This window comes from Falco rusticolus, chromosome 5 (assembly GCF_015220075.1).
Source record: "Falco rusticolus isolate bFalRus1 chromosome 5, bFalRus1.pri, whole genome shotgun sequence".
NCBI lineage: Eukaryota > Metazoa > Chordata > Aves > Falconiformes > Falconidae > Falco > Falco rusticolus.
Window position 1 is genome coordinate 84,548,847 of NC_051191.1, and position 26,658 is coordinate 84,575,504.

Consider the following 26,658-nt stretch of genomic DNA (forward strand, 5'->3'; position numbering starts at 1 on the left):
TGTCCTTCATACAGTTGGAAAAAGCTTCCAGGTGGATTTGTGTCATAGCCTTCCCAGGAACTGAGGTGAGGTTGACTGGCCTGTGGTTCAGTGGATCCCGCTTACTGCACTTCTTGAAGATGGGTGTGATAGCTGCCTTTTTCTACTCATCAAGAACCTTCCTCCATCACCATGACCTTTGAAAGATGTTAGAGGGTAGCCTTACAATGGCATTGAGCAGCACCCTCAGCATGCTTGGATGCCTCCTGTCTGGTCCTATGGACTTGTTTAAGGTTCTGTAGTCCTGATGGCATGCTTTGAGGCACAGCTCATGTACTATCAGCTTCATGGTATAAAACCTTCTTCAGTGGCTGCAAGGAACCTCTCCCTTTATTTTAGATACTTTGAGTAACAATTAGCCCCTCCACATAAATAGTACTTGTCTTAGTGCAATTAGAGGGGCACCACAGAGGACCCAGAGGAAACCCTGGACCAAGTATGTGGTGTACTTCATCTGTATTCCTTTTGCTTGATCTGCAAAGGAGTCACAACCAGTTGGTTCCCCCAAGAGTGGCCCCTAGATCTGCTGGAACTGGTGATATGGCTGTAGCCTCATTTGCATCAAAGAAGGCCAGAGTGAACTTTGGTTTTAGAAGAAGCCCATGTCAGAAACACACAAACAACTTGAATATGGACTTGAAAATGTTAAGAATTTGGTTTTGCATGGATATCTGACTAGTGGCTCTTCCCCATTTGCATGTAATGACACCCAACCTTTTTTATTTGGTGGGCCATACAGCCTGCTGGAGAAGTTAGTTTCTGAAGTAACTAAGTTTCTGAAGTTTCTGATGTTCAGAGGATTGGCAGTAAAGCAAAGAAAAGCATTCAATAGGAGAAATGTAGCATTTGCCAAGTGACAGGAGACTGAATCTGGAGATATAGGAAGTCTCTCCAAGCAAGCCTCCAAGGAGGCTGAGCCACCAGCAACTAAGAGAACTAGTTGCAAACAGAACAATGAGAAAGGGCAAGTCATTAAAGCTGAAAGGATTCTAGGATGGAAGTGTATGACTAAGCACTTAGAGCCTCTGAACTAGCAGCCTGTGGGAGCTACAGATAATTTAGAGAAGCTAGGTTTTCAGGCACTGCTGATGAACCTCATTCTTGACGGAGGTTCAGAAATATCGGAGATTGTGATTCCGTTCCCCTCTTTCTTATGAAAAGTAGGCACAAAATACCTTGTACATACATTTGCAAGTTGAGGTGGGTCTGCAAAAACCTCTCTGTAAGAAAAACGTGATGGCAAACTTGGTGTCTGCCCGAGGCTTTTGTCCAAATGTAACTTCTCTCCTTCCCCAAGTTCTCACTCCCTGTGTGCTAAGGGAAGCTAAACCCCCACCTGTGGTGGTCTTGCAGAACATTTTCTGCCTAAGTGCCTGAATGAACCCTCTTTATTCCATACACTGAAGAGAGTCAAGAAAGTCCTTATCCCAGTCACCTTTTGCTATACTGGTACTGGAGCAAAGTCTATGTTTACTCTGCAGACAAGCAGCAATAATGTAACAGGTCCTTTTCCTTGCCATGTTTGATGCCTGTTCACTGGGGTGTCTAAGAGTCAAGCAAAGAATGGCTGGGTTTGAGGGCCAGATTTGCTGATGGGACATGTTTGACTGTAAAACATTAATCAAATATCCTAATTTAGTCAACAGATGTTTCTTAAAACGTGTCTGTTCATATGCACACATAAAACAAACACATTCCATGAATCCTTTGCAAATGAAGCCACATTCCCAGTGATATAAAAGATCTTCCGTGTAGTTCTGGCAATATAAGCAGACCTCCTTTACTAGGGTAGGTTTCAGTTAACATCACAATATAGTAACTACACCCTTTGTTCAAAGCTATTTTTTGCAGAAAACAGAAGGCTTGATTATATTACCTTTTATAAAAGATGAATAGGCTGCCTTCTGCTGAAAAAATCAGCCTTCTCTGGTAAGAAAAAATGCCTAAAACCTAAAGGATTTTTCCACCTTAGATAATTTGGTTCAGCACAAACTCAGAAACAGTAGCACTCCAGGATACCACTGTGGTGCCTCACAGGTTGTTCATGTCTCCCGAGCTGCACGTTGTTTCCCAGCACATACCAATGCCTATCATGGTGTGGGAAATACTGTAGTGTAGCACATTTATAGAATGACCAGGGAAACAGTTACTGGAAAAACCTAAGAATAGGTACAAAATAATATCATCCATATGGTTATATTTCTAGAATCAAATATACATAGGTATTTTTTAAAATTGCTTTGAATCTCATGTAAAGGCTTGAGAGCTCCTGTGAAGGTAGGAAAAAAAGAGTTTTCTGATTATATTTAGCTTGTATCTCGTTTACACCTGTTTAAGTTGTGTAATGGTGCTAGCTGTGACAAGCACCACCTGTAATTTGTTGTTCTTGTCATTAAAGCAATCATGATTCTTTTACATTTCTTGCCACACTGGCTGGTTTATTCACTCGGGTAAATGATGCCTTACAGGAATGGAGTTACTCCTTTAAATATCTGCTCACCAAGGTAAGTTAGAGTCTCGCATCTGGGTTGTTAGAGCTGATTTACATAAGCAGTATGTGCGTGGTTTTATTCTGGAAAAAAAAATGATGGTTTTGTTCTAGACTGAGTCAAGCAAGAGCTTTTGCTGAGTTTCGGATTTGGGAGAAACTGGGATGCAGAGCTGCTGTCTCTCACTGAGCCGACAATTCCCTGTCTAATCTGAGAAATGTGACACAGGACTTAGATATCACTGGTGAGGGGCATAAACTCCAGTGTCATCATTTCTGCTGAGCTCCAAGCATGGTAGGCATTGTGAAATCCTGCCTCTGGTTTTGCAGAATTCCTACAAGCAATTGTCCTTTCCCCATCCTGCTCACCTCCCCAAAAGTGACAATAATTTTTATCCCTGAAATTAAAACCTGGTGGTACAGTAAACCTCCCCATACCATCTGACCAGTAGCACTGATATACTGATAGCAATAGAAATGAAATTAAAATAAATACAGATTACCTGTAGAAAACCCCATCTTTTTATGGCACTTTGTAAATTCGATATTAAAATAGGTGACCAAGGCATGAATGTAATCATTGCGCTGAATTTGGAGGCAGAATGCAGAAGTAAATGCCAACTCCTCAGTCTTCACTGTATAAATATCTACTTCCTGTTGTGAGGAGAAAGAAAAAGACATTTACATGCAGTTTGTGACTCGAGGGTAAGTGTTCACCGATGTACTTAAGCATTTTATGTAAGGAACAGCAACAAAGACAACTGGCAGCCCTTTAACACTGTAAGAAATCAGTGGTGCATTTGAGTACATCAACTCATCAGCAAATGATCCAGGTATCTGACTAAGCTGATGGAGTGATGAAAGAGGCCACTCGTGGAAGAGTGAGTGTGAGTGGCAGGGAGGGGCTGTGGGAACTGAAGGAAATCAAGGTAAAAACATGCTTTGACAAATACAGGCACAATGGATGTGGAAATGGAGGTACAGGTCCCAGTTCTAAGATAAGTTCGTCATCGGGGACTGTCAGCATGAGGAAAGATGACGGAGTTGGGTTTTTAATAAAAATAAACTTCTGATTTGTTTGAATATCTCTGGAAGGGAATGTGCTTTGGCTGTGCCAAGTGGTGGGAACATCTGAGGCATGACAGGGGCCTGCTTTTTGCTGACAGTGCTTTCCAGTCCCGATCAGGTAACTGATCCCAAATGGTTAAGCACAGGGATCTTATTCTTGACCTAGACAGAAGCAAATCATATAAATTGTGCTGTGGCTTGACTGCAGTGGTTGGGACCAATGATGTAGTCTCCAGGATTGCTTATATCTGTCAATAACTAAAACTCACTGTTCAAGGCTTAAACTGAGTTTTTTAGATGGATCTGATTTTCCCAGCTAGGTATGGCTTTTATCATCTGGACTGTTTCCAAAACTCTTAGTCATGATAAGGAGGATACTAAGTCTGAAAAACCATCAATTGTCATCTAATGCTACGGGATATGTTTCTTATCAGTGCACCTTCTGATATCCTCCTGAGTGTATCTGGCTTCACTGTCCTTATTGTCCTTGTCAGGGCCTATTTGGCAAGAGGCGGATATCCTGAAAATATTTTTCTCTCTACTATTTGCAGTCAGTATGAACAACAAAACTGCTTGTGCATACAGAGAAATAGAAGCTTTGTAGGTAGAAATCCAATTTTCCTCTCTCTACCAACGTAAGCCAGGAATTGTATCACTGACCTCACCAGTGTTACTTCAGACTCACACTGCAAAAATAGAGCAGAGTCCAGAATGTCCTTTAGAGGGCTAAGCAGCATTTTAGGGCACAAAATAGGGGCTCTTTTAGCAATTGCACTCTGTAATCTAAGAAAAATCTGCAAAAATGGACATCAAAAGATGCAGCCATAGAGTTACTGAGGTCTTTGCGTGGACCACATACCATGTGTTTCCGAGAAAACTTACGGTGAGATGATTTAAGCAAGCTATAGTTTTGGCCTGTCTGATTAGCAATATTGTTCAAGAATAACTTAACCATAATGAACATTATTCTACTACATTGCATTTGCACAAGTGACTAGTGTTTATAAATAACCCACGCTTAGAAGTGGTCATTTCAAGCTGGGATAGCCTTAACATTATTTTTGTTCGGTTGTTCTTCTTGCTTTTTTCTTTTTTCTTCTTTTGAGAAAAAAATAATACTAGGAATAAGAATTTCTGAGATCTCCTTGCAGACTTCCATAGCAGTCTGCAAAACCTACTTTGACAAGCTGGACCGGACTGGTGGGTGATAGCTGCAGATTTCCGTAATTTTTGGTGGCTTTTTACTGGTATTGTGGGGAAATTGTGAATTAAGTCCAATGATGAGACACATAAAAGGGATCTAGCTCCCTCTCTCTGAGCTGTGTTGTCTTTGCAGAGTAAGGTGGAATCAAAAGCAGTGGGGAATATCTTTATTAGAGAAGTTTGTGGAAATGTCTGAGAAATACTGAACAGATGTGCTGGATAAAACGGTGGTCACTTTTGCAGTCACTTCTTTAAGGACAGAAGCGTGCTTTCTTTACTATGTAAGATATGAGGCAAATGTGGGATTTTTTTATTAATTAATGTAGTTTTGAAACTGTCTTGATCCTGTTTTGGTGATATCTTTGAATTGTACTCTGGCTACTATATATTCTTATAGTAAATGTCACTACTCATTCAATGTTAATTGCAGCTAACTAGCACAGGGTATAAATGCTGTCTTTGCAAAAAGTAAGTGGAAAAATCATGATGTAACAGATTTCATTCAGGGTTCAAAAACAACAATAATAAAAATGGGCATAGTTAAGCATGGATCTGATCAAAATCCAGCTTTTACTTACACTAAAAAAATAATATGTTAAGCTGAGCATGTATAAGAGTGTCAGAATTATCAGCTAAATAAGGAGGTCCAGGCTGTGGTTGACACCTCATGAAAGACCATGAGCCATCCCATGCTACGTGTCCCCATTGCAGAGAGACAGGCAGAGCTCCAGTTTTTACATTCACTGCATAAAGAATGGTTCTTGGGCTGTCCTGTGGCACGAATTGCTTTAGGAACGAGCAAATGATGTATAGAAGATCATTTAGGATCACAGGGAGGATAACAGTGAGGTTGAGCTGTGGTGTTGCCAGCTGCTGTGTATTTCTTGTTTGAATGGTATCACCCTAGCTGAGGGCAACCTAACTAATAAGAGAAACAGCCCTGAGTCAGGTTTGCTGATGAGAAAAATGCTGACTTGCTGCCTGACTGGTGTCCTTGTGTGAATTTTAATTAAAGTTACTTCCAGAGTGCCATTGCACCTCTTTCCTGATCCCCTTCTGAGCCAGTCAGCTTACTCAACTAGGATTGCATGAGCATGAAGATTCAAATATCTGGATGTCTGGTTTTGGCAGGGTTTTTTGTTGGTTTTTTTTGTTTGTCTTGGGATTTGGGGTTGACACCCCCCCCCCTTGCACTAGATGTCTTGGTTTGGACAAAGAGGGAAATGATGACCCCATCATAGGGTGTGATGGTGAGGCAGTGCTAACCACAGCAGGTAAAGGTGCTGAACTGAAGCAGAAGCTGGAGGACAGGTGGCATTGGTACAAGCGGTATAGACAGGTTCAGGAAGAGGGTTGATCTGAAGGCTGAGAAGTAAAATTAATTGTTAGGGAAAGGAGAAAGGGACAAATCCTCTTTTCTGGCAAGCATTGAGAAAATGACCTGCACTGTCAGTTGCATTCATGTGTATAGATGTGAGGGGAGCACGGAATGCAACCATCAGCCCCCAAAACATTCACTTTTCTAAAATATTTTTTTCTTTTTCTTTTTTCTCTTTTCTCCTTTCTTTTAGTGCAGAGAGCTAATAGTATTAATGTGGAGAGAGAAGAAAGAACATTAAATTTGGGGTGTTTGGGGGGAGCAGTGAAAGGAAGAATGAAGTATCTGAGATTCTTTTGACTAGGTGTTGCAGCATATGTTGGTTTTCTATTAGATGACATAACAGGGAAGCAAGGGTAGCTGTGACTTCTAGGTAACAGAGACCTCAGCCTCCTGCCTGGGCCCCTCTTCTGCCACCTTCTCCTGTTTGCACAGAAGGAAATGCATGAAAATTACTAGGGTGTTGTTTGGTTTGGGGTTTGTTTTGGCGTTTTGTTTTGGGGGTGGGGATAAACCTGAGCATGCTGAAAGGAAAGACTGTGGGGAGAACTGTTAGAAAGGAAAGAGTGGCAGGGAAAGTCACTTTGGAAAGGGAAGGGAGATCTTCATGTGAACAGAAGAGTAGAGAGGAAAAATCAGGAAAAAAGAGCAGTGTTTGAAGATGGAAAATGAGTGGCATAAGTGCTTCTTGCTTTGCTTTAGAAACTGGGAGAAAGGAATGTGATTAGGGAGTTCACTGAAGTCGCAGTGGAGCAAGAGAAAAGTCTCATGAGGGATGCCTTGTCCCAGCCCTCATGGGTCAAGATTGCTATGGGAGAAGAACGTGGGACTCACCAGAGCTCAGACACGTGCCTCACCTGCGTGGCTGGATCTTTCTGAGTAACAGTACATTTTTTGCAGAAAATACTGCAGATCCTTTGAAATAAGGCTTCATACAGGTGAATCATGATGTTTCCAAAACAACAGAAATGTCTCAAAGAATGGATATTTGACCATATAGGTCAATGGTGTTTTTTTCAATTATGCTGTGTTCTCTGATAAACAAGAATGGTGCATAATTTTTTTTTCATGCAGGGATTGCAGTTTGTGCTTTAAGTAACATTAAACTGTGTAATCTTGAAAGTGCGGGAGCTTTAAACTGTTCCTGGAAAGTGTGGGACAAATGGGAGCATACAAGTATATTTATTTCTTTGTTGTTGGTCATTCTGCGTGGCTAGATAGGGGAGGTTATGCAGGAAAGTCCAACAGGAAAATTCCTATGCCCCTGGGATATATTTAAGAGATCATTCACAGGAGCATCACTTCCACAACAGAGCAGATGCTGTATTCCCTGCCTGCACCACTCCCAGTGCGCCTGTGCCTTAGTGGCTGGAGTTCCTGGAAGGGTTCAAGACTTGGGTTACATCCAATGCCTGAGGAGTACAAAAGAGGAAATTTTACTCAAGCCTCCAACATTCTAGATAAGTGCTATGGTCACATAGCGTGTAGGGGTTGATGTCTTCTTTTGCTGATTTTGTAGAACAATTCAGAGCATCTAAATTGTGAATTGAAATAAGTGCAGGAGCCCAGGGCCCTGACTGGTCTGTTAGGAATGCATCTAGTGGCTAGTTCATCTACTAACACACAGGGAGCCAAGACTCATCTGGTAGGCACCCTAAATTAGGTGGCTTTGGGTTGAATACACCCCTAAAAAATCCCCTTGTCAATCTAATATGAATAAGCTGTGCCATATTGATATGCTATAATAAAACATTTGCACAATTAAACATTATCATTTTGTTTATTCTCAGATGTTTTCTTAGGCTAATATTCTCTGCATTCGCAAATATTTTCAGGATCAAAGAAATGCACTTTATATAAATAAACCATGTGCAAAACTAAATTAATTTTTTTTAAAAAAAACCCCAAACATCAGTTTTTCCTGCTTCCATATTTCTAGCTTGAACAAAAGCCTCCCTTCTTCCTGCCTTTCATTGACAATTTTCTGATTTTTTTAGTGATCAGTTTTTGAGGTTAGGGACAGATTCTGGAACGAAGGTTGGGTTTTGCCTGTGTAGTTATTACCCACTTTGCTCCCATGGTGCCATTACATGGTAAAGCACTATTCAGTGTATGGACAAAAGCTTCAGGCCATGTAGAATTCAATACAAAACCTGAATAGAAACAGTATGAAAAATTTTGTCTGTCTTCTTAAACTCAATTACTTTCAAAGGTCTAAAGAAAGCCTTAGATTTGAACCTCATTTAAGGGCACGCAGCTTTTATAACTTTTTATTGCAGAGAAGGCAACCCATTCCGCCACCTGATCTCTCACTCTCCAGACATATTTTATGCAGTCTAAATAGCTGTTTATTTTGTGTGTATTGCAATTTTAAATTGCTCTGGCTCAAGTTCTTTTCAGACACGACCATCCTGCGTTCCCCTCAGTGCAGGTGGACTGTGCACGCATACGTACTCACACAGAGTTTCTACTTCTGTTCCTTTTTGCTGCTTTCAGTAAAGGTTTGGCAGACTAAAGGTATGTCTTTCATTTTTGAATTTGGGAATACTTAATGCTGTGTTTTTGTGTTTTGCCTTAATGTTACTGGCAAAAAGCAAAAGGGAAAAATTAGAGCTGAGTCTTTGGGATAAATGAGCACACTCTTGGATTCATGGACCTGATTCTACCACTGCTAATGATACAGACAGCCTTATTCATGAAAGCAGTCCCACATGAGGAGGATTCCTTCACGTGGAAGGAATTGTAGAGCTTTCATGTGTTCCTGCAGGCTGTGGATTCTTCACCTGGTCTTGTGAATGGGGAGTAGTGACCATTCTGTCCTATAGGTAGAACAGGCTACAAACTAACCTCTGGCTGCAGGGAGAGCACATTAATATTCTGGATAAGGCAAAGAATTAGGAACTTACACAAATCAGGTTCCAATTCTGATCTCATGCTCTGGAGTGAATTACAGTTATTTCATCAGAGCTGACCAATTCAGAAACTGATGCATCAGTCTTTTTTACTGCAAATAGAATTAATTTACTCCTTCTCCTCAGCAGCATTCCATCAGTAATTTCCAACTTCTATTCAAAAGAAGGTAGGGCAATTAAAATTTATATCTAAATACACCATGTCTCTATTTATCCAGTATTTTCACTTGTATAATTTGCAAGAGTCTGAAGTTATAGTTAGCAGTAGCCAGATGAGTACAAAGTCACAAGAAACATCTTGCTTTGGGTATTCCATTAAGTGATCAAGGTATCAATGTTCATGCTTAGTTCAGGTGACAGTATTGGGCATGTGCAACATACTAGTACTGACTAATTTAAAACTACATTTTTCTTCTTAGTGTGGTAGCATTCTATGATGATGGCTTCTGCAGCTAGTTAGAAGCATACAAAGATAGTAGTAAAACATAAGCACCAGGTCTCCAAAGAATCCTACAGTTAGGCGTAAACATTCATAATTAGGTATATTTGGAATTACCAAACCTTTATTAAACAGGCATTGGTCACCACTTGCTTTGGATCTACTATGTCCACCAAAGGCTCCTTCATGGCAACATCCCTAATACAGGTCATGTCAAAGCCGTACACATTCTCCCACCCTGTCAATGCAAATGGATGTGTCAAAGATTAGCAGTAATAATAAAAATATTTTTTGTTTCTCAAAGCATCTTCCATTTGAAAGAATTTCTGCCATCCCTTAACTTTCAGCTCTCCTCTTTAATTCTTTGCTCCCTGCCCCGGTTGTCTATGTCATTGCTATTTTACAGATAATGCAGTTGTGGCAAAATAACCTCTCAATGTACATCTTCGAACAAGTGGCCTTTGTTTTTTGGTATCCCCAAAACTGTGTTATATGAGATTTTTCGATTTTCATGACTTTAAACATTTGAGAGTGTTGCCCAAAGTCATATAATATATCAGATTGAGACTTGGGAATAGCTGTTTAAGGCTATTCTATCCTTTCTTATCCATTCTCGTTAATATTTCCTTTTTTATATATAGATTGCTATTGAATCAGCAATCTGCATGCTTTTTTAATTATTTAAGTAGTCTTAGTTTCAGCAAGTGAATTACTGTGAGGAGTAGAATTACAGGTGTGTTTCAATATTTGGGGGATCCAAATATTAATCTGCATGTACATCATGACAAAAAAGCAAAATGTCTACCTTCTAAAAGATTTAAAAGCCATGCTGATCTTCTAGATTTGAACTGTTCTTCTGATTGCTTCTTATCTAGATGAGGGATTTTTTTCTTTTTTTTTCTTGAACAAAATGGAAACATCAAAACATTGAAAAGTACACTGGCTTTGCTTTTAATATTGCTTAACAAAATGAAAACAAAAACCTCTGAAAAAGTGAAATCTTAGTCTTGTGAATCATATGAGTCAAGGTACATTCAGTGCTCCATCTGAAAGTCTGAACTGAACACAGTGAACTTTTAAAAAAATAGTTTCAATACAAGCAGGGAGAACTGATAAACAGCAGTAGTGAGCATAATAGAAATGTCTTGTTTTTTCAGAGCATTTGTGCTACTAGCGTTCCCAGGGGACTATGACTGAAAATATAATATAAGCAAAAAATCTGCATATTTCTAAATTGGAACAAATCTGGACATGAACAGTTCTTTGATATGTTATCTCTTTATTGGGCTGTGAGTTTCTCAATATTTCAGGGGAGCTGGTGGTTCAAAACTTTGGTTTCAGGCATCACAAGCATGTAGGAACTATTATATTTATAGAAGCTCTATGTTTTTATGTGGTTACTCAGAAAAGATTAGCTAGGAAACCCTGCAGGACCAATTTATTAACAGAGGTTTTGGGGCTTCCATTGCTTGATGTATTTCATCCTACATGGGATGCCTTTGAAATTTATGCCACAGTCTGTGTTAGACAGAGACCTATCACAGGAGTTAAAAGATAAAATTATATGTTTTGCATTTTGTAGGAAATCAGAGTAATTGACTGCAGTAGTATTGTGGCATTAATGAGAAATCAGAAGTCAGATTTTTTTTAGAAACCTCGTATTGCATTATTTCTTATTCAATATGATGGTTCTGGAGTGCCCTTTGAAATGCTCAGCCCTGCATCTCATATGAAGGCAAGACTTTATCCACCTTAAGAAAGAAAAAAAAAAAAAAGATGAAAAATTGACGTGTAAGGAGACACCATCAAGAATTTCTAAACTGAAAAGGGAGACGAGATGGTGGTGCAGGTAGGTAGTGAGATGGAAATACCTGAAGAAGACACAGAAGTGTAAAAAGTGAGGGGAGGAAGGAAATCAGAGTTGAAATCAGAAAATAAAGTTTCTTAAAAGAAAACAACATTTTAGAGGAGAAAATGAACCCAAGACATTTTTTAAAAATTATAAAATACACAAATTAAAAACAGATGGGTTAGCTGTGAGAAAAGAAAAAAGTTCAAGGCCTAGAAAAGAAGGGGTTCAAAAGCAAGGTGAAAGATGGCACTAGGGATTTTTTTTAGGCCAGAATGGCTTTGATTCCTTTACAGAATGGATGCCTCATACATCCTTTTGAACCTGTAAATTTTGTAAGGTGTTTAGCTGTCAAGGTCACCATACAACTCGGGAGAAAACCCTAGGCTGTGCTTGAGGAGTGGGTATTATTCTCCCTGGCACCTACACAGGCTTCTTGTCACTGCCCCACTGCACTGGCCTTGCTTTTGACCCAAAACAGCCATTTTGACCCATTGGCAGTTCTGCATCTTGGCGCTGAATTTGATTACAGAAACACCAAATTTATTTTCTGAGAGGAGCTGAGAGTCAAGGAATGAGGAGTCAGGCATTTTCATTTAAAGGTTGACTGAACACACTAATTTTACCCAAGCTTTTTTGCATGTGTCTTTAAATAATAAAACTGCTTAGGAATTTTGTGATCATTTTTTTCCCCCTAATGGAAAATGCCTTTAAGTGAAATTGACCAGCTCTAAAAAAATAAGTAAAAGCCAAAAAAAGGAGAGAAATAAAAATAGAAAAGGAGAGTGAAATAATGTAGAACTTACTCATTTCATCAAAACTATTACGACCAAATAAATCCAAACTTGGGTGACCTGGGGGACAACAAGTTGAACATGAACCGGGAGTATGACCTTGTGGTGATGAAAGTGAACCACATGCTGAGGTGTGAGGAGTGTCCAAGAAAACTGGGTTTGCTTAGCCTGGGGCAGCAAAGGCTAATGGTGGGACCTAATTGCTGTCTGCTGCTACGGAAATATAGAAAAAGTCCGATTCCCTTCGGGTGACAAGGGACAATGAGGGCATGTTTCAGCATGGAAAATTCTGACTGGATATTCAGAAACATGTTTGCTCCTGAGGGTGCCTCAACGTTTGAAGAGGTGCCCAGAGAAGCTGTGGAATCCCGATCATCTGGCTGCAGGGCAGGGCCCTGAGTGACCTGCTTTAATTGTGCAATCTGGCCAGCTTTGAGCGGGAGGGCTGGGCTAGGTGACGTGCAGAGGTCACTAACAGCACAAGTTAGTCAATGAAACTTTCAAGGAAAAACCCCAACATTTTCAATGTAAAGGAAAAGTCAATTTTCTGCATTTACAAAGTAAACCAAAAACAGTTTAGAACTCTTTATTCACATCAAAATAAACCAGAAATTTCTGATCCTTATTTTTCCTTTAAAAATTCTAACATGAAGTGTTTCAAGATGTTAAAAAAGCATTACATGTTCTTTTTCTTCTTGGCATGCTTTTTAGTGAGATAGCATTTCTTCTAGTCTTCTTAACATTTACAACTAATTTGCATCTTATTAATTTTTCCAATCTTGTTATTTTAAAAACAAAACCCCAGCACCTGGATGGCAAAAGAGTATTACCAGTTTTAATGGCAGTTATGTGGGATGATGTATTTATCAAAACCAAAACTAGATCTCCTAAAATCCACATATTAAAATAGAGGTAGCAGTATCAATATAACTCTAAGAAAGGTCTACATTAATTTATTCATACATCTTTCCTTCATGCACTTGAAATTACTGCAAGTTTCCTGAATTTATCACCAGACTAGAGTTTTCTCAGTATTCATATTTATACTGGAATTCTGGCCTGGTCACCGTGATTTCTTGGCTTTTGCAAAACTTTTGCCAGCAAAGAGATTACAGTAGGCCACTACAAATCAAATATTTTAAGGAAATCACCATAGAAAAGTATTACTGTCAGGCATTTACTCACAGTGAATTTTGAAGTCCTTGTACTGTCTGTCTTCAATTGCTACCACGTACAAAGCAGCTCGGTCTGGAAACATTAGCCCTCCAGGTTTCTGTTGATGAATTGTGGGGAAATGGATCTCGTAATCTATTCACCTGACAAAGACATCACATTTTGAACTGCACATACAAAAACCAGACAAGCACCCCTTGCATGCCTTTATTGTTTCCCTTCAGATTGTCACATCAGCTTTAATCTCAGCAACTCTTGCAGCCTGTAGCAATGCCATTAGGTAGCATCTATACGAATTTCGCCAGCAGTTAATCAAAAGCAAAGCTCTTTCACCAAGATTCCCTTTGTTAATCTTTTTGTTTAAGCCCAAGAAGTGGCACTTGGAGATGTAACCGTGTCTTGTTACGGTGACAGTAGGAGAGGGAAGGCTTGTAGTCAGAAAATAAATGATTGCTCCAGCAAGGAGTATGACATGCAGAGCACCTACCAGCCACTTGTCTCGTGCGAAGATGACTGTGTTTAACATTGACTCATAGAACAGACAGTAACCCATCCACTCGCTGATGATGATGTCTACTTTATCCACAGGTAATTCAACTTCTTCCACTTTACCTTTAAATATTGTGATTACTGAAAAAAGAATCCAAAGAAATATGTTTCACATAATAAAACACCTGACTAACTCCCTTACTGGTGAGTAGCAGGCTGCCCTTTGCAATATGATTCTCTTCTTGAATGCCTGTAGATAAGGGGTGACTCCATGGATTTTACACTATTTTAAAACTACTTGTGGTAAGTATAATAAACACAAATTTTGTATCAGTATAAAGGGGAAAAAAAAAACCAACCAACCCAAACCCCAAACCAAGTAAAACACATATATAAAAAACAACAGAAAAACAGCCTTACCTGGTTACCTGCATGATCTCATTTTACACACCCTTTGGAATTTGGAGGATTTCTAGAACATTGACCAAGTAAGGCAAAGAACCCACTAGAATCCTTTAAAAATCCCTGTAGGTTTGCACATACATGATCTCATCACTGAGATATTAGAGATTTATGGAACTAGGATCTAATTCTTGTCTGATTTTCAAAGATACTATGCTGGCTTCACAATGAGGAAACTACAGCTTATTTCTTCTGTGAATTCTGGGGCGCTGACTCAACTGAGAAAGTCAGATCTAGCCTGACAGTACACAAACAACCAAGTTTGTACAAACACAGTTACCTCATGAAAAACATTTCTCATTCCTTTCTGCTTCGTGATGGAATCTTTTATAGCATACTGGCATTTTCACTCTGAATCTTCTTTCTGATTTAGACTTGCATAACCTTCCACGGTTATCTAAAGTGACTGCTGGAAAACATTGCTGGCAGGTATTTTGTCACCAAATTAGTTTCAAGGAAATTAAAAATGTTGCTGGAAGTTTGATGTAATAGAATACCAGAACCTCAGAGACACTAATACAAAACAGAGCATTAAATTACTGGCAGTACTGTATACTACTTACAGGAGACTGGGCATGCACTGCAAGAGCAAATCAAGAAGCAATTATAGAACTGGTTAATACTAGAACAGATGTTTTGCTTAAAGGAAAGTTAAATGCTGGTTCATATTTAGTTTAGTTGTAACAAATAATTTTGTTTTAGAGTCATTACACAATTCACCAATCCTTCTTGCATTTTTTTTATATATGTCCTATTTACAAATGTATTCCAAATTCTTTAGACAAATAATTTGAAACTTGTGTTTGTCTGCTATTTACGTGTTTGTTACAGTGGGTAAAGTCTCATGGTTCTGGATTCTTCCTTACCAAGGTAACTCGATGAACTTGAAATTCAGGAATAAAGTAAGGACAGAAGAAATATTTTTCTTTCCATTACTAATTTATAAGATTGCTGTATTACTCTCAATAAACGACAGTTTTTAGTGATGGCATTTTCTATTGATGAACATGTTCAACATTCAGTTTGAGGAAGATGAACACACTTTCATTTAGCTAGAACTTGGTTAGCTGTTTAAGGGTGGAAGTGTGAGCAGAGTGATTTTGAGAACTCAGTCCAGGGAAGATGTGGTTTCATCTTTTCAAAACACATGCAGTACTAGTACTCCTCTAACCAGATGCCACCACTTTATTTGCATAGCAAACTTCTAATCCAGACTGTCCCCCTAAGAAATTGAGAACACTGATTCAGACTGGGAACACAAAATATCAGCTGGTAAGAGCAACCTGACTGGAAAAGAGCAGAGTTCCCTTTTCCTTCCCCTTCTTTAAACTCCTTAGTAGCTCAATAGTTCATCTGTTGTTATACTGAAGACTCTTCATGTCTACAAGCTCCAGCCACGAGTTCTCTTTAGTTCTCTTTTCTCCCGAGAACTTTCACTGCCACAATTATTTTGGAGTGAATTTTAGCACTGTTGACAGCTGCCAGTGACACACCTGCAGACTTTGGAGCCCTCTGTTTACACCCAGAACAGTCACAGTGCAAGCAGCATCAGCACAAGTTCCTCCCACCTCCCTTCAATTTGATGAAACATCTTCATAAGGCATCATGTGGGAACAGATTGTATCTGTTCTGGAAACAGTGGGTTTTCTCTTGGTTACCCCCTTTTGCTGACTCTGCATTTCTCTAAACAATTAGGGGGGGGGAGAAAGAAAAAATTTCCATGAGCAACAAGATCCTTTGGCTCAGTACGTGGCTGCATTAAAATGAAAGTGAATGTGGGTCAGTGTAAAGTGTGTAAATGGTAGTTCGGTTGTACAATTTGTCTATATTGGAGAGCAAACTGCAGTCCAGCCAGACTGCTGAGCCTGCCCAGGCGAGTCTCCTGCCAAAGGGGAGGGGTCTCTGCTTCTTCATCCACAGTTTTTCCAAGGGCTCGCTCCTTGGAGAAACAGGAGGAAGAAGCAGTGATAAATACCTTCTGCAGCCTCTGGAGCACACTGGATCCTTCTTATTTATTCTGACAATGAACCCTTCACACACAATTCCTGTTGCTGGAAATCCAAACATGAATTTATTTGCGGTATGCTGTTTGTGTAGCTATTTGATGAAAGACCATTCTGGGAATATACGGGCTCTGCACCAAAGGTGCAGGATAACCAAGCTCAGGGCACCACCTCCTCGTTTTAGTGCCTTACCCCTACTGTGGAGGAGAGTATTTTCTGGTCCTTTGCTTCCTTCTTTTTCTTAGCCAAAAGTTGCACACATTTGCTGACCTCTTATATACCACATCACTGCTGTCTCTTTCACACCACACCACTTGAACACTCATGCTGTACAATAAATTCTCCTCCCAAACAGCTCTGTGTTAGTCAGAAGCTGCCAGTGACAGCAATAAAAATCAGAACAGATCCAAACCAGAACAGAAATCTATTTTTGCGCATGTGCTAGCAGAGCATCAGCACAGATGCAGCTAAAAGCGGGGGCAAACGATATGGTCTAGCTAGCTATGACCTGCATTGCTCTGCAGCAAAGGCAAGCTCTTCACAAAAAGCACTTTTAAATAAGATCTGCCTCATAGCCTCAGTTAAAAAAAGCCTGGTTTTTTAGGTTGTTAGTAGTTTTTTTTAGAAGTTGGAAGTCAGAAGAAACCCTTAGTGAAAAATCTGTATCGATAAGGAATACTTTTTGTTTTGAACCTTATTTCGATTTGAATGTAAGTGTGTGTCAATCCCACTTAAGAGATAATGTGGAATTCAAATGGCAGAATTAATTTGAAAAGTTCAGTTCTAATGTGGGGCCTTCTGTCTGCTTTGCTAAATCAAACTGCCCACAGATTAGTCCTATTTGCTTCTGTCGTCTGTGAGCCTAGAAGTAAATGCAGAAGTAACTTTTCCCATGAGGAATTGCTGTAGTGCCTAGAATGAGGTGTTTAGTTTTGTATTTACATGAGTAAATTATGCAAAACTACCATTTATATATAAACCACACAACACAAATAAATCAGAAAAAGTGAAACAGTTATCCCCTCTTTCTCCTGAAGAAAATATTTTTATATATGCCTTACTGTTGTCCAAGTGGTTAGCCTTGATAATTTTTTCTGAGTAGTCAGATATACTTGAGCATTCAATCTAGGAAAAAAAAGAAAAAAAAAGAAAGCAAGAGGAAGAGTAATTCTGTATTAGAGATCTCAGCTAAAAACCAAACCAAACCAAAACCTCAAAATCTACTGAAGGCAGCAAAGACCCTGCAGAGCATGTAATTATTGATAAAGAGTAAATCAAACCTGTGTGGGCAGGATCATGATCAATGATATCTTAACATTTAAACTGCAGTCTGTGTTTGAGTTAAACAGGCTATATAGAAAAGATTGTTTCTAAAACTGTTGAAATGTGTAAAAAAGAGGCCCTAACCAGAAAATTACATAATTTATTAATGATGTTATTTAATTTATTCCTGCTACTTCAGAATATTGCCTCATTCCCCCCGAAAAGTCTGCTGAAGGGAATGAATTAGCATGGTGCTACATTTCTTCACGTATTTTAAAACAAAATACATTCAAACTTCGTGAATAATGTTAAAATTCAAACTATGCCAATATTGGTCTATGTCAAGAAGCAATTGCCTTTCTCTGTGAAAAATCTATCATCTTTTTCAATGCATAAAAAAAAAATACAGACATTTTATACATAAGAAATTACTGAAATTTCTGTATTTACAAAGACGTCCAGATCTGCATGTCTTTTCCTGTACCCAGTTCTGTGCTTGCATTAGACAAGAAATTACAAACTACCTCCTAGTTTTAGATTTGCCTATTTGCACTCACAGATAGCAGAACAGTGGATGGAAGGACACACAAATCCCTTGTTCTTTTTATATAGGCCCATGAAACAGCTAAACATAATAGCAGGCATAATATCAATCCCTGTCCCCACGGGAACACGAGCATTAATTCTGCTCGGCTTGCCTGTGGCGTTAAACTGCACCTTAAGATGTCTGACTTACCGGCCTGAACATAAACCAAAACTGGCATGTAGAAAGGACCACCAGAGTGCCAGCCCAGAGAGTCCAAGGAAGAAATCCCTTGGGGAGAACTCTGTCCTTTTTTTCCACCCAGCTCCTTCTTCCCTTACTGTAAACAGTATAGACTCTATGTCTTGCCTATACTTACAGCTGTTACCACATACTCAGTTTTCCTGTCTGTATTCACATCTGTCTGGCATTTTCAATTCCATTGCCTATTCTTTCTGCTTGTTTAGGATGATTTTTAAATAAAGCATGGGTATGTAGGTGTTTGAAGGTGGCTTTCCAACCTTTCCAAAGAAAAAGATGCAAAGACATAGTAAGTTTTATTTCATGAATGACTACACGTTTCCAAAAATAAGCTTCATTCTCAAAGAAACAAAATAACAAAACCCCCAAACTCAAATATTCCAGAAAGGAATATATATTTTGGAAAATAAACTTGCTTTAGGGTGGCTAGAACTGTTTGCCTCTATTTTGACTTGGATTATATATTGTGGTACCTTTTTATTTTAAAAAGCAACTCATTTCAGAAAAAGAAAATACTGAATTCTGTAGGTTAAGAATCAGGAAGAAACATCAGTGTTGTCAGGTTTTTCCCCAATTCTCTTTCAAGTCAGTGATCTTCTCAATTCTGTCCTGTTTTACAAAGCCCTTGGATTTCATGAGAACTGTGTGTTCCAGTAAAAAATGTCCATACCTCCATTTACAATCATAGAATGGTTTGGGTTGGAAAAGACCTTCAAATATTATGTAGTCCAACCTCCCTGCCATAGGCAGGAACATCTTCCACTAGATCAGGTTGTTCAAAACGCCATCTGACCACACCTTGAACACTTCCAGGGATGGGGCATCCACAACTTCTCTGGGCAACCTGTTCCAGTGCCTCATCACCCTCATCATAAAAAAATTCTTCCTTATATCCAGTCTAAATCTACCCACTTTCAGTTTAAAACCATTACCCCTTGTACTATCGCTACAGGCCCTGGTAAAAAGTTTTTCTTCACTTTTCTAATAAGACCCTTTTGTATATTGAAAGGCTGCAATAAGATCTCCCTTCTCTTCTCCAGGCTGAACAATCCCAACTCTCTCAGCCTGTCTTTATAGGAGACGTGCTCCAGCCCCTTGATCATTTTTGTGGCCTCCTCTGGACCCACTGTAACACGTTCATGTCTTTCTTGTACCAGGGTCCCCAGAGCTGGATGCAGTACTCCAGGTGGGGTCTCACCAGAGTAGAGTAGAGGGGGAGGATAACTTCCCTTGACCTGCTGGCCACAGTTCTTTTTACACAGCTTGGGATACAATTGGCTTTCTAACCTGTAAGCACACACTGCTGGCTCGTACCCAATCTCCCATCCACCAGTGTTCCTAAAGAGCTTTTCTGCAGAGCTGCTCCCAATCAATTCATCACCACCCAGTCTTTACTGACATTGGGGATTGCCTTGTTGCAAGGGAAGGACCTTGCACTTGGCCTTGTTGAACTTCATGAGGTTCACACTGGTCCACTTCTCAAGCTTGTCAAGGTCCCTCTGGACAGCATCCCTTTCCCTCAAGTATATCAGCTGCCCCCCTCAGCTTTGTGTCACTGCAGGCCTCTGAGGGTGAAGATGCTAAATAGCAGTGGTCCCAGTATGGGCCCTTGAGTTTCTTCAGCTATATCTAGTTCTGTATGTGTGTATGCATCTCATTTTACTTCTCAGTCTTCAGTAACGCTGCAAATGTCTCCTCTTTTACTGAGGTCTTTGGGTCTTCTTCTGAAACTGCTGCCACATTCCCAGATTTTTCTCCTGGGCTGTGTCCTTGTCATCATCTTTTTATTCAAATCAGTTAAAATGAAGGCACATGTCAGATGTTATGTGTCTAACTTCTTCACACCTACACTGTTTTGTTTGTCTGAAAATACCATTCTGCTGCAGTGATTGTCCTGAATTTTGTGTGACTGAGTGCAGCAGATGAACCAAGGTTTCAAGGTACGATTGAATGTATTTTTCTGTCCCTCACTCACCCCTCCCAAGCACCAAAGCCACATGCCAGTCCTATCTCTGCATGTCTTATAACAGCTCCACAGTTAGATGAACACCATCGCACAATCTACTGCTATCCTCCCACAGTGGTTAGGGGTCAGAGCACGTGAAGGAAGAAGAAAAACTGAGGAGGCTGGTTTTGTTCAGCATGCAGAAAAGATCCCCCCAGTCCAAGAGCTTTCTTCAACTATCTACAAAGGCCTTGCAGAGAAAAAGTCAAACTCTTCTCTGAAGTGCATGGTGACAGCACAAAAGTCAGTAATCGTGAGCTGTGGCAAGGGAAATTCCTGCTGATTGTAGCACTAGGATAGGTCCTGAGAGAGGATTTAGGGTCTCCATTCTTGGAGATTTTCCAAAATTGGACTGGATAATGTCTTGAGCAGCCTGATACAGCTTTAAACTTAAGTCTGCTTTGAGAAGGAGGTTGAGTTAGATGCTTCCAGAGGTCTTCTAAAAGAAATTTTTCTATGAGTCAGTGATTCCATGATTTACACCTCTTGAAGATCCAGAGACAATTCTAGCAGTTGGCTGAGGTAGTGGCAAGGAATAATTCCAACAGAGAATAAGAGGGGATAAGAAGAACCAGACAAGGTAGTGGGTGAATTTGAACCTGAAAAAGGGAAAGACTGAGAAAGAGGAGAGTGATTTCAGTGGCACTGTACTCAGCAAACCAACACGCTGCATTTGTCAACAGCTCCCACATCATGCTATTTGAAAAATCACATCTAACTGTGGAGAAGAAACTTGAACATCTCAGCTCTATGTAATAAGTCATGGCAAATGTTTGCTTTTTAAAAGGAACACTTGCAGTTTCCGTTGGCACTCTTTGCCAATAGGACCATAAAGACTGGATTTGACTGTAAGGCTGCCACTGCCAGAACTCTGAAATATCTTCTTTTCCAATACGAATACAACTCCGTAGCTTGCTGTATGATCGGGTTCATGGTGAGGTAGCTCATGTGGCGAGGAAGTTGAAACTCAGGCTGTAGCAGAAGAGTTTTGCACCTAACTGAGTTCCTTTGGGAGTTGTTTCCCGGAGAGCATGCCCCCCAGCTTCAGTGCTGACCAGTCTGGGTGGGCTGACACGGGTGTGCCACTGAGCGTTATAAATGCCTGAGGTACCACATGAACTGTAAAAGAGGTCCAAAGCAAAAAAAACCAAAACAAAAACCCACAACAACAACAAACCTGTGGAATTTTCTGCCAGAGAATCAGATAAGCACCAGTGCCAGCACAGGGGAGGGAGGAAGACCATATGGTCAGGGATCTGGGAGATAGGAAGGTGGGAGCACAGCATCATCGTTTTGTATATGCACTTTCAAAGCACCGCGACATCCTTGTGAGACCTGCATTTCTGCATCACGGAAGCCTCACTCCCCAAGGCTTTGAGATAATAAATTGTGTACTTGGTTTACAACAAATATATGCCAGCTGCCAATTCCATATAAGTCTCATGCTTAAACTCCAAACCTTTTGCCAGCACCTCCTGATTTCAGCTATCTATACTTCTATGCTCTAGTGTGATACTCATGAATATGTGCCACTCAGAATTACATTGGATTTTGTAAATATAAGCCTGAGAATTGAAGAGGAGTCCTGGTGTTTCATGTATCGTTACCATTAATAAAGACACACAGATTAGATCCTCAGTGACATCAATGTCTTCAAATGCAGAGATGTAGTCAACTTAATTTTATTTTTTAAATTGTTGAAGAATTACACAGAGAAATAAAATCTACTTATTCTTTTCTGTGTTGTGCCTGCAGGGCAAACAGTAGTACAAAGCAAAAAGAAGCTGTATTTGTCATTTTAAAGTCAGTGCAAATAACTGAGTATAATTAGGAAGCAAATTATGCTCTCTCTAATGACTTCTCTGCAGAGAAATGCACATTCATACTCAGGAGAGCTAACTGGCCTCTTCAAGGACCTATGTGGAGGGACCCCATGGGTTAGGGCTCTAGAAGGTACAAGGGTCCAAGAGAGCTGGCTAATATTCAAGCATCACTTCCTCAAGCTCAAGGTAGGTGCATCCCTATGAGTAACAAATCAAGCAAAAGGGGCAGGAGACCTGCACGGGTGAGCAAGGAGCATCTGGCAAACCTCAAACAGAAGAAGGAAGTTCACAGGATGTGGAAAAAGGGACAGGCCACTTGGGGGGAATATAGCAACGTTGCCAGAACATGCAGGGATGCAACAAAGGCAGCTAAGGTCTGTTTGGAATTAAATCTGTTGAGGGTTGTCACGGGCAATGAGAAGAGCTGCTTCAAGTACATCAGTAGGAAGAGGGTGACTGGGGAAAATGTGGGCCCTCCGCCGAATGGGGTGGGTGCCCTGGTGATGAAGGATACAAAGGAGGCAGAGTTACTGAATGCCGCCCTTGCTTCAGTCTTTAACTGCCAAGGCCAGCCCTCAGGATCCTGTAGGCAAGAGAGAAGGTCTGGAGAAAGGAAGACTTTCCCTTGGTCAAGGAGCATCATGTTAGAGATCATTTAAGGAAACCTGATGCCCAGAAATCAGTGGGCCCTGATGGGTTACTGAGGAAGCTGGCAGATGTTACTGGAAAACCACTCTCCATCATCTTTGAAAGGTCATGAAGAACAGGAGAGGTGCCTGAGGACTGCAAAAGGCAGCATCCCTCCAGTCTTCAAAAATGGCTAGAAGTAGGACCCAGGCCAGTCAGCCTCACTTCCATCCCTGGAAAGGTGATGAAACAGCTCATCCTGGAGGTCTTCTTTACTCCTGATAACCTTCTTTTCCTCATGTTTAGTCAACATGGAATCAGCGATGGGAAATCACAGCTGACTAACTCAATAGCCTTCTATGATGGAGTGACTGGCTGGGTAGATGAGGAGAGAGCAGTGGATGTTGTATACCATGACCTCAGCGAGGCTTCTGACACTGTCTCCCGTAACACCCCCACAGGTAAGCGCAGGCAGCGTGGGGTAGATGGGCAGACAGTGAGGTGGGCTGAGAACTGGCTGAATGGCAGAGCTCAGAGGGTTGTGATCAACAGCGCAGTCTGGCTGGGGGCCGGCAGCTACTGGTGTTCCCCAGGGGTCAGTACTGGGTCCAGTCCTGTTCAACTTCTTCATCAGTGTCCTGGATGAAGGGACTGGGCGCACCCTCAGCAAGTTTGCAGATGATGCCAAGCTGGGAGGAGTGGCTGACACACCAGGAGGCTGCGCTGCCTTCAGTGAGACCTGGGCAGGCTGGAGGGCTGGGCACAGAGGAACCTGATGAAGCTCAACAGAGGTCCTGCCCCTGGGGGGGAACAACCCCACGCACCAGGACAGGCTGGGGCTGGCCTGCTGGGGGGCGGCTCTGCTGAGAAGGACCTGGGAGTCCTGGTGGGCAGCAAGTTGCCCATGGCCCAGCAGTGTGTGCTGGTGGCCAGGGAGGGCAATGGGATCCCAGGGTGCGTTAGGAGGAACGTGGCCAGCAGGTCAGGGCAGGTGATCCTGCCCCTCTGCTCTGCCCTGGTGAGGCTGCATCTGGAGTGCTGTGTCCAGCGCTGGGCTCCCCAGTTCGAGAGAGACAGGGAACTACTGGAGAGGGTCCAGCGGAGGGCTACAAAGCTGACTTAGGGGACTGGAACATCTCCCTTGGGAGGAAAGGCTGAGAGAGCTGGGCCTGTTCAGCCTGGCAAAGAGATGACAGAGGGGATCTTCCCAATGTCTACAAATGCCTCAAGTGCAAGTATCGAGAGGATGGGACCAGCCTCCTTTCAGTGGCGCCCAGTGACAGAACAAGGGGCAACAGGCACAAACTGTAACACAAGAAGTTCCACCTGAATATGAGGAAGAACTTCTTTACCTTGAGGGTGACAGAGCACAGAACAGGCTGCCCAGAGAGGCTGTGGAGTCTCCTTCTCAAACATTCAAAACCCACCTGGATGTGACCCTGTGCAACCTACTGTAGGCAAACCTGCACTATCAGGAGGATGCACTAGATGATCTCCAGAGGTCCTTTCCAACCCCAACCATTCTGTGATTGTGTAAAGTTCAATGTATTTAAGGCAATCATTCCCATCTGCCTCTGAGAAGTGTTATCGTTGGCACAGAAAACATGCTTTCTTCCATGATTTGCTGAGTTGTAACGTACAGGGAAAAACGTATTAAAGAAATTTGTTTCCAAGACTACAAAGTTGCAGAACTTAAGAATTTTAAAAAGCAAGATAATTCCTTTGACCCCCTTGAGTAGGAGTGAGTCCCTTGAAAATTTTTTTGCAGCTGACAAAAAGCGTGGCTATGTACCAGATCACCAAAAATTCCACACAAGAAAAAACATCATGTCTCTCTTTGGAAAAGGCACACTACTGCAAGTCACAGAAAGCAACAGAACTCCACTAAAGTCACTGTAAATCAAGCCACACCGGAGCTTGGAGAGAAGAATTTCAAGCCATGACAAGTAAGAAAATGTAAATCACCAAGCTAAATTCTAAGGCAAAAATGCACAAACAAGTCAAAATATGAGAGAAATTGTTCTTACCCCATATACCTTCTTGGCTCCTGCCTTTGCCGCAAACATGGAGAGGATTCCCGTGCCACTTCCAACATCAAGGACAATCTTATCCTTAAAAACATGCTTATTGTGATACATTGAGTTTCTATAGGTTAATGTGCGCACTTCGTCCTTTAACATTTCCTGTTATGAAAAAAAGACACCATTGTGTTATTTGAAGTGCTTATATGCATTCATTGCTGCTGAATGTATTCCTTGATTATAATTTAAGCATTATTAATACGCAATCTAAAGAGTTTTTCATGTAGTTTGGGGTGCACACATCAAAGCAACTGCAAAATGCTAGCTACTTAGAATTGAATTATTAAGAAGCAGCATGATGCCCTTTGTACTATTTTATTTCTTCAAATATTACTTCACTGTTACAATTGACAACCAGAATGTAATCTAACTACAGCACTGCTTTGGGCATAAACAGAAGCCATACAGAAATCCCAGCTTTCCTTTTCTCTTAAATCATGCACAGCCTAGAGCCTCAGCAGAGGGACTTTCTGAGGTTCCTCTTTGAACGCAAAAGAAATCGTTCTATAAACTGTTATAAGGCAGCCATCTTGATAGCCTTGCCTAAAATGATGCAGGATGTCCACAGCAGAGCTTAGAGATGCTGTGCCATATGGTACTCGCTTATTGCTCTTCTGTTCACTCATTTATATGACCAATTTCCAGAAGATATTAGTGTATAACCTAGACCACTATCTTGTTGCAGCACTATCAAAACTAGCCGGCTGCAACAAGGCTTTTACCATCCCATCCCAGGTTAACTTCAATAAGTAGTTCCCACACCTTGCCCCAGCACAGCCACCAATCCCCCAGAAGATTTCAAAAGTTCTTCTACTGTCCGTGCTGTTCCTTCATCCTCTTCAGGCCAGTCCACCCTGTGGACTGCATGAACTGTAGAAAAGGTCCAAAGCCAAAAAACCACCTGGATGCCTACATCCAGGGCATGTACACACGTACGCTCTCTCTCTCTCTTCTCCCTCTGCTTCTTCCAGGTCTGTCTTCACCCAGTGCTCCTCTTCCTCACCCCTCAGAGCTAATTAACTACTTAGCAGGAACCAGCCACAGCTGCACACTATCCACGTCAGCCAACCCACCGCCCCTGAAGCCAGCCCACAGCTGTATGTTATCAATGTTATTTAACCTGCCTTCGTTCCTCTATAATTCCTCTACATACTACTACCATCTTGTCATAGTTTAAGCAAGTAAACAAATGGGGTTTTGAATTTCAGGTTAAGAAGGATCAGTTCACTGCCCAGCAGCCTTGAAGCACTAGTGCACTGAACTGTTGCATACATCATTTGCTCACTTAACTGTCTTGGCAGGATACTGTATGTACTGTAGATGACTAAAAGGCTGTTTTTATCATCATAAAGCATGGTTTGGTCAGGCAAAGAAAAAGGCAGAGGAACAATCCAAAAACACTGGAAAAGTGATGGGAGCACATTCTCATGGAAACTCTTTGCAAACATATTGAGGACAATAAGGTGATTGGGAGTGTTCAGCAGGATTTGGAGATGATGGACCACCTGACAGCTTTCTGTGGTGAAATAATGGGCTCTGTGGATGAGGGGACTGCATGCTTGTTTATCTTGATTTTAACAAGACTTTCAACACCATCTTCCATAACATACTCATTGAAAAATTGATGAAATACGGACTACGTAAATAGTCAGTGAATTGGACTGAAAACTAACTGAACTGCTGCTCTCAAAATGATGTGATCCGCAGCACAAAGTCCATCTGGAGGCCAGTCACTAGTGGTGTCCCCCCAGGAGTCAATACTGGCACCAATACTGTTG

General features: G+C 41.1%; 1 protein-coding gene across 1 annotated transcript in view; it reads right to left on the reverse strand.

Moving 5' to 3' along the window:
• Positions 1–26,658, reverse strand: part of PRMT8 (protein arginine methyltransferase 8) — a 74,260-nt gene that overhangs the window by 5,933 nt on the left and 41,669 nt on the right. The window contains exons 3-8 of the mRNA XM_037389903.1: positions 24,827–24,982; positions 17,359–17,422; positions 13,831–13,973; positions 13,356–13,443; positions 9,650–9,765; positions 3,031–3,181 (exon numbers count right to left, since the gene is read on the reverse strand). Coding sequence (XP_037245800.1) covers positions 3,031–3,181; positions 9,650–9,765; positions 13,356–13,443; positions 13,831–13,973; positions 17,359–17,422; positions 24,827–24,982 — 718 coding nt within the window. The remainder of the gene's footprint in view (positions 1–3,030; positions 3,182–9,649; positions 9,766–13,355; positions 13,444–13,830; positions 13,974–17,358; positions 17,423–24,826; positions 24,983–26,658) is intronic.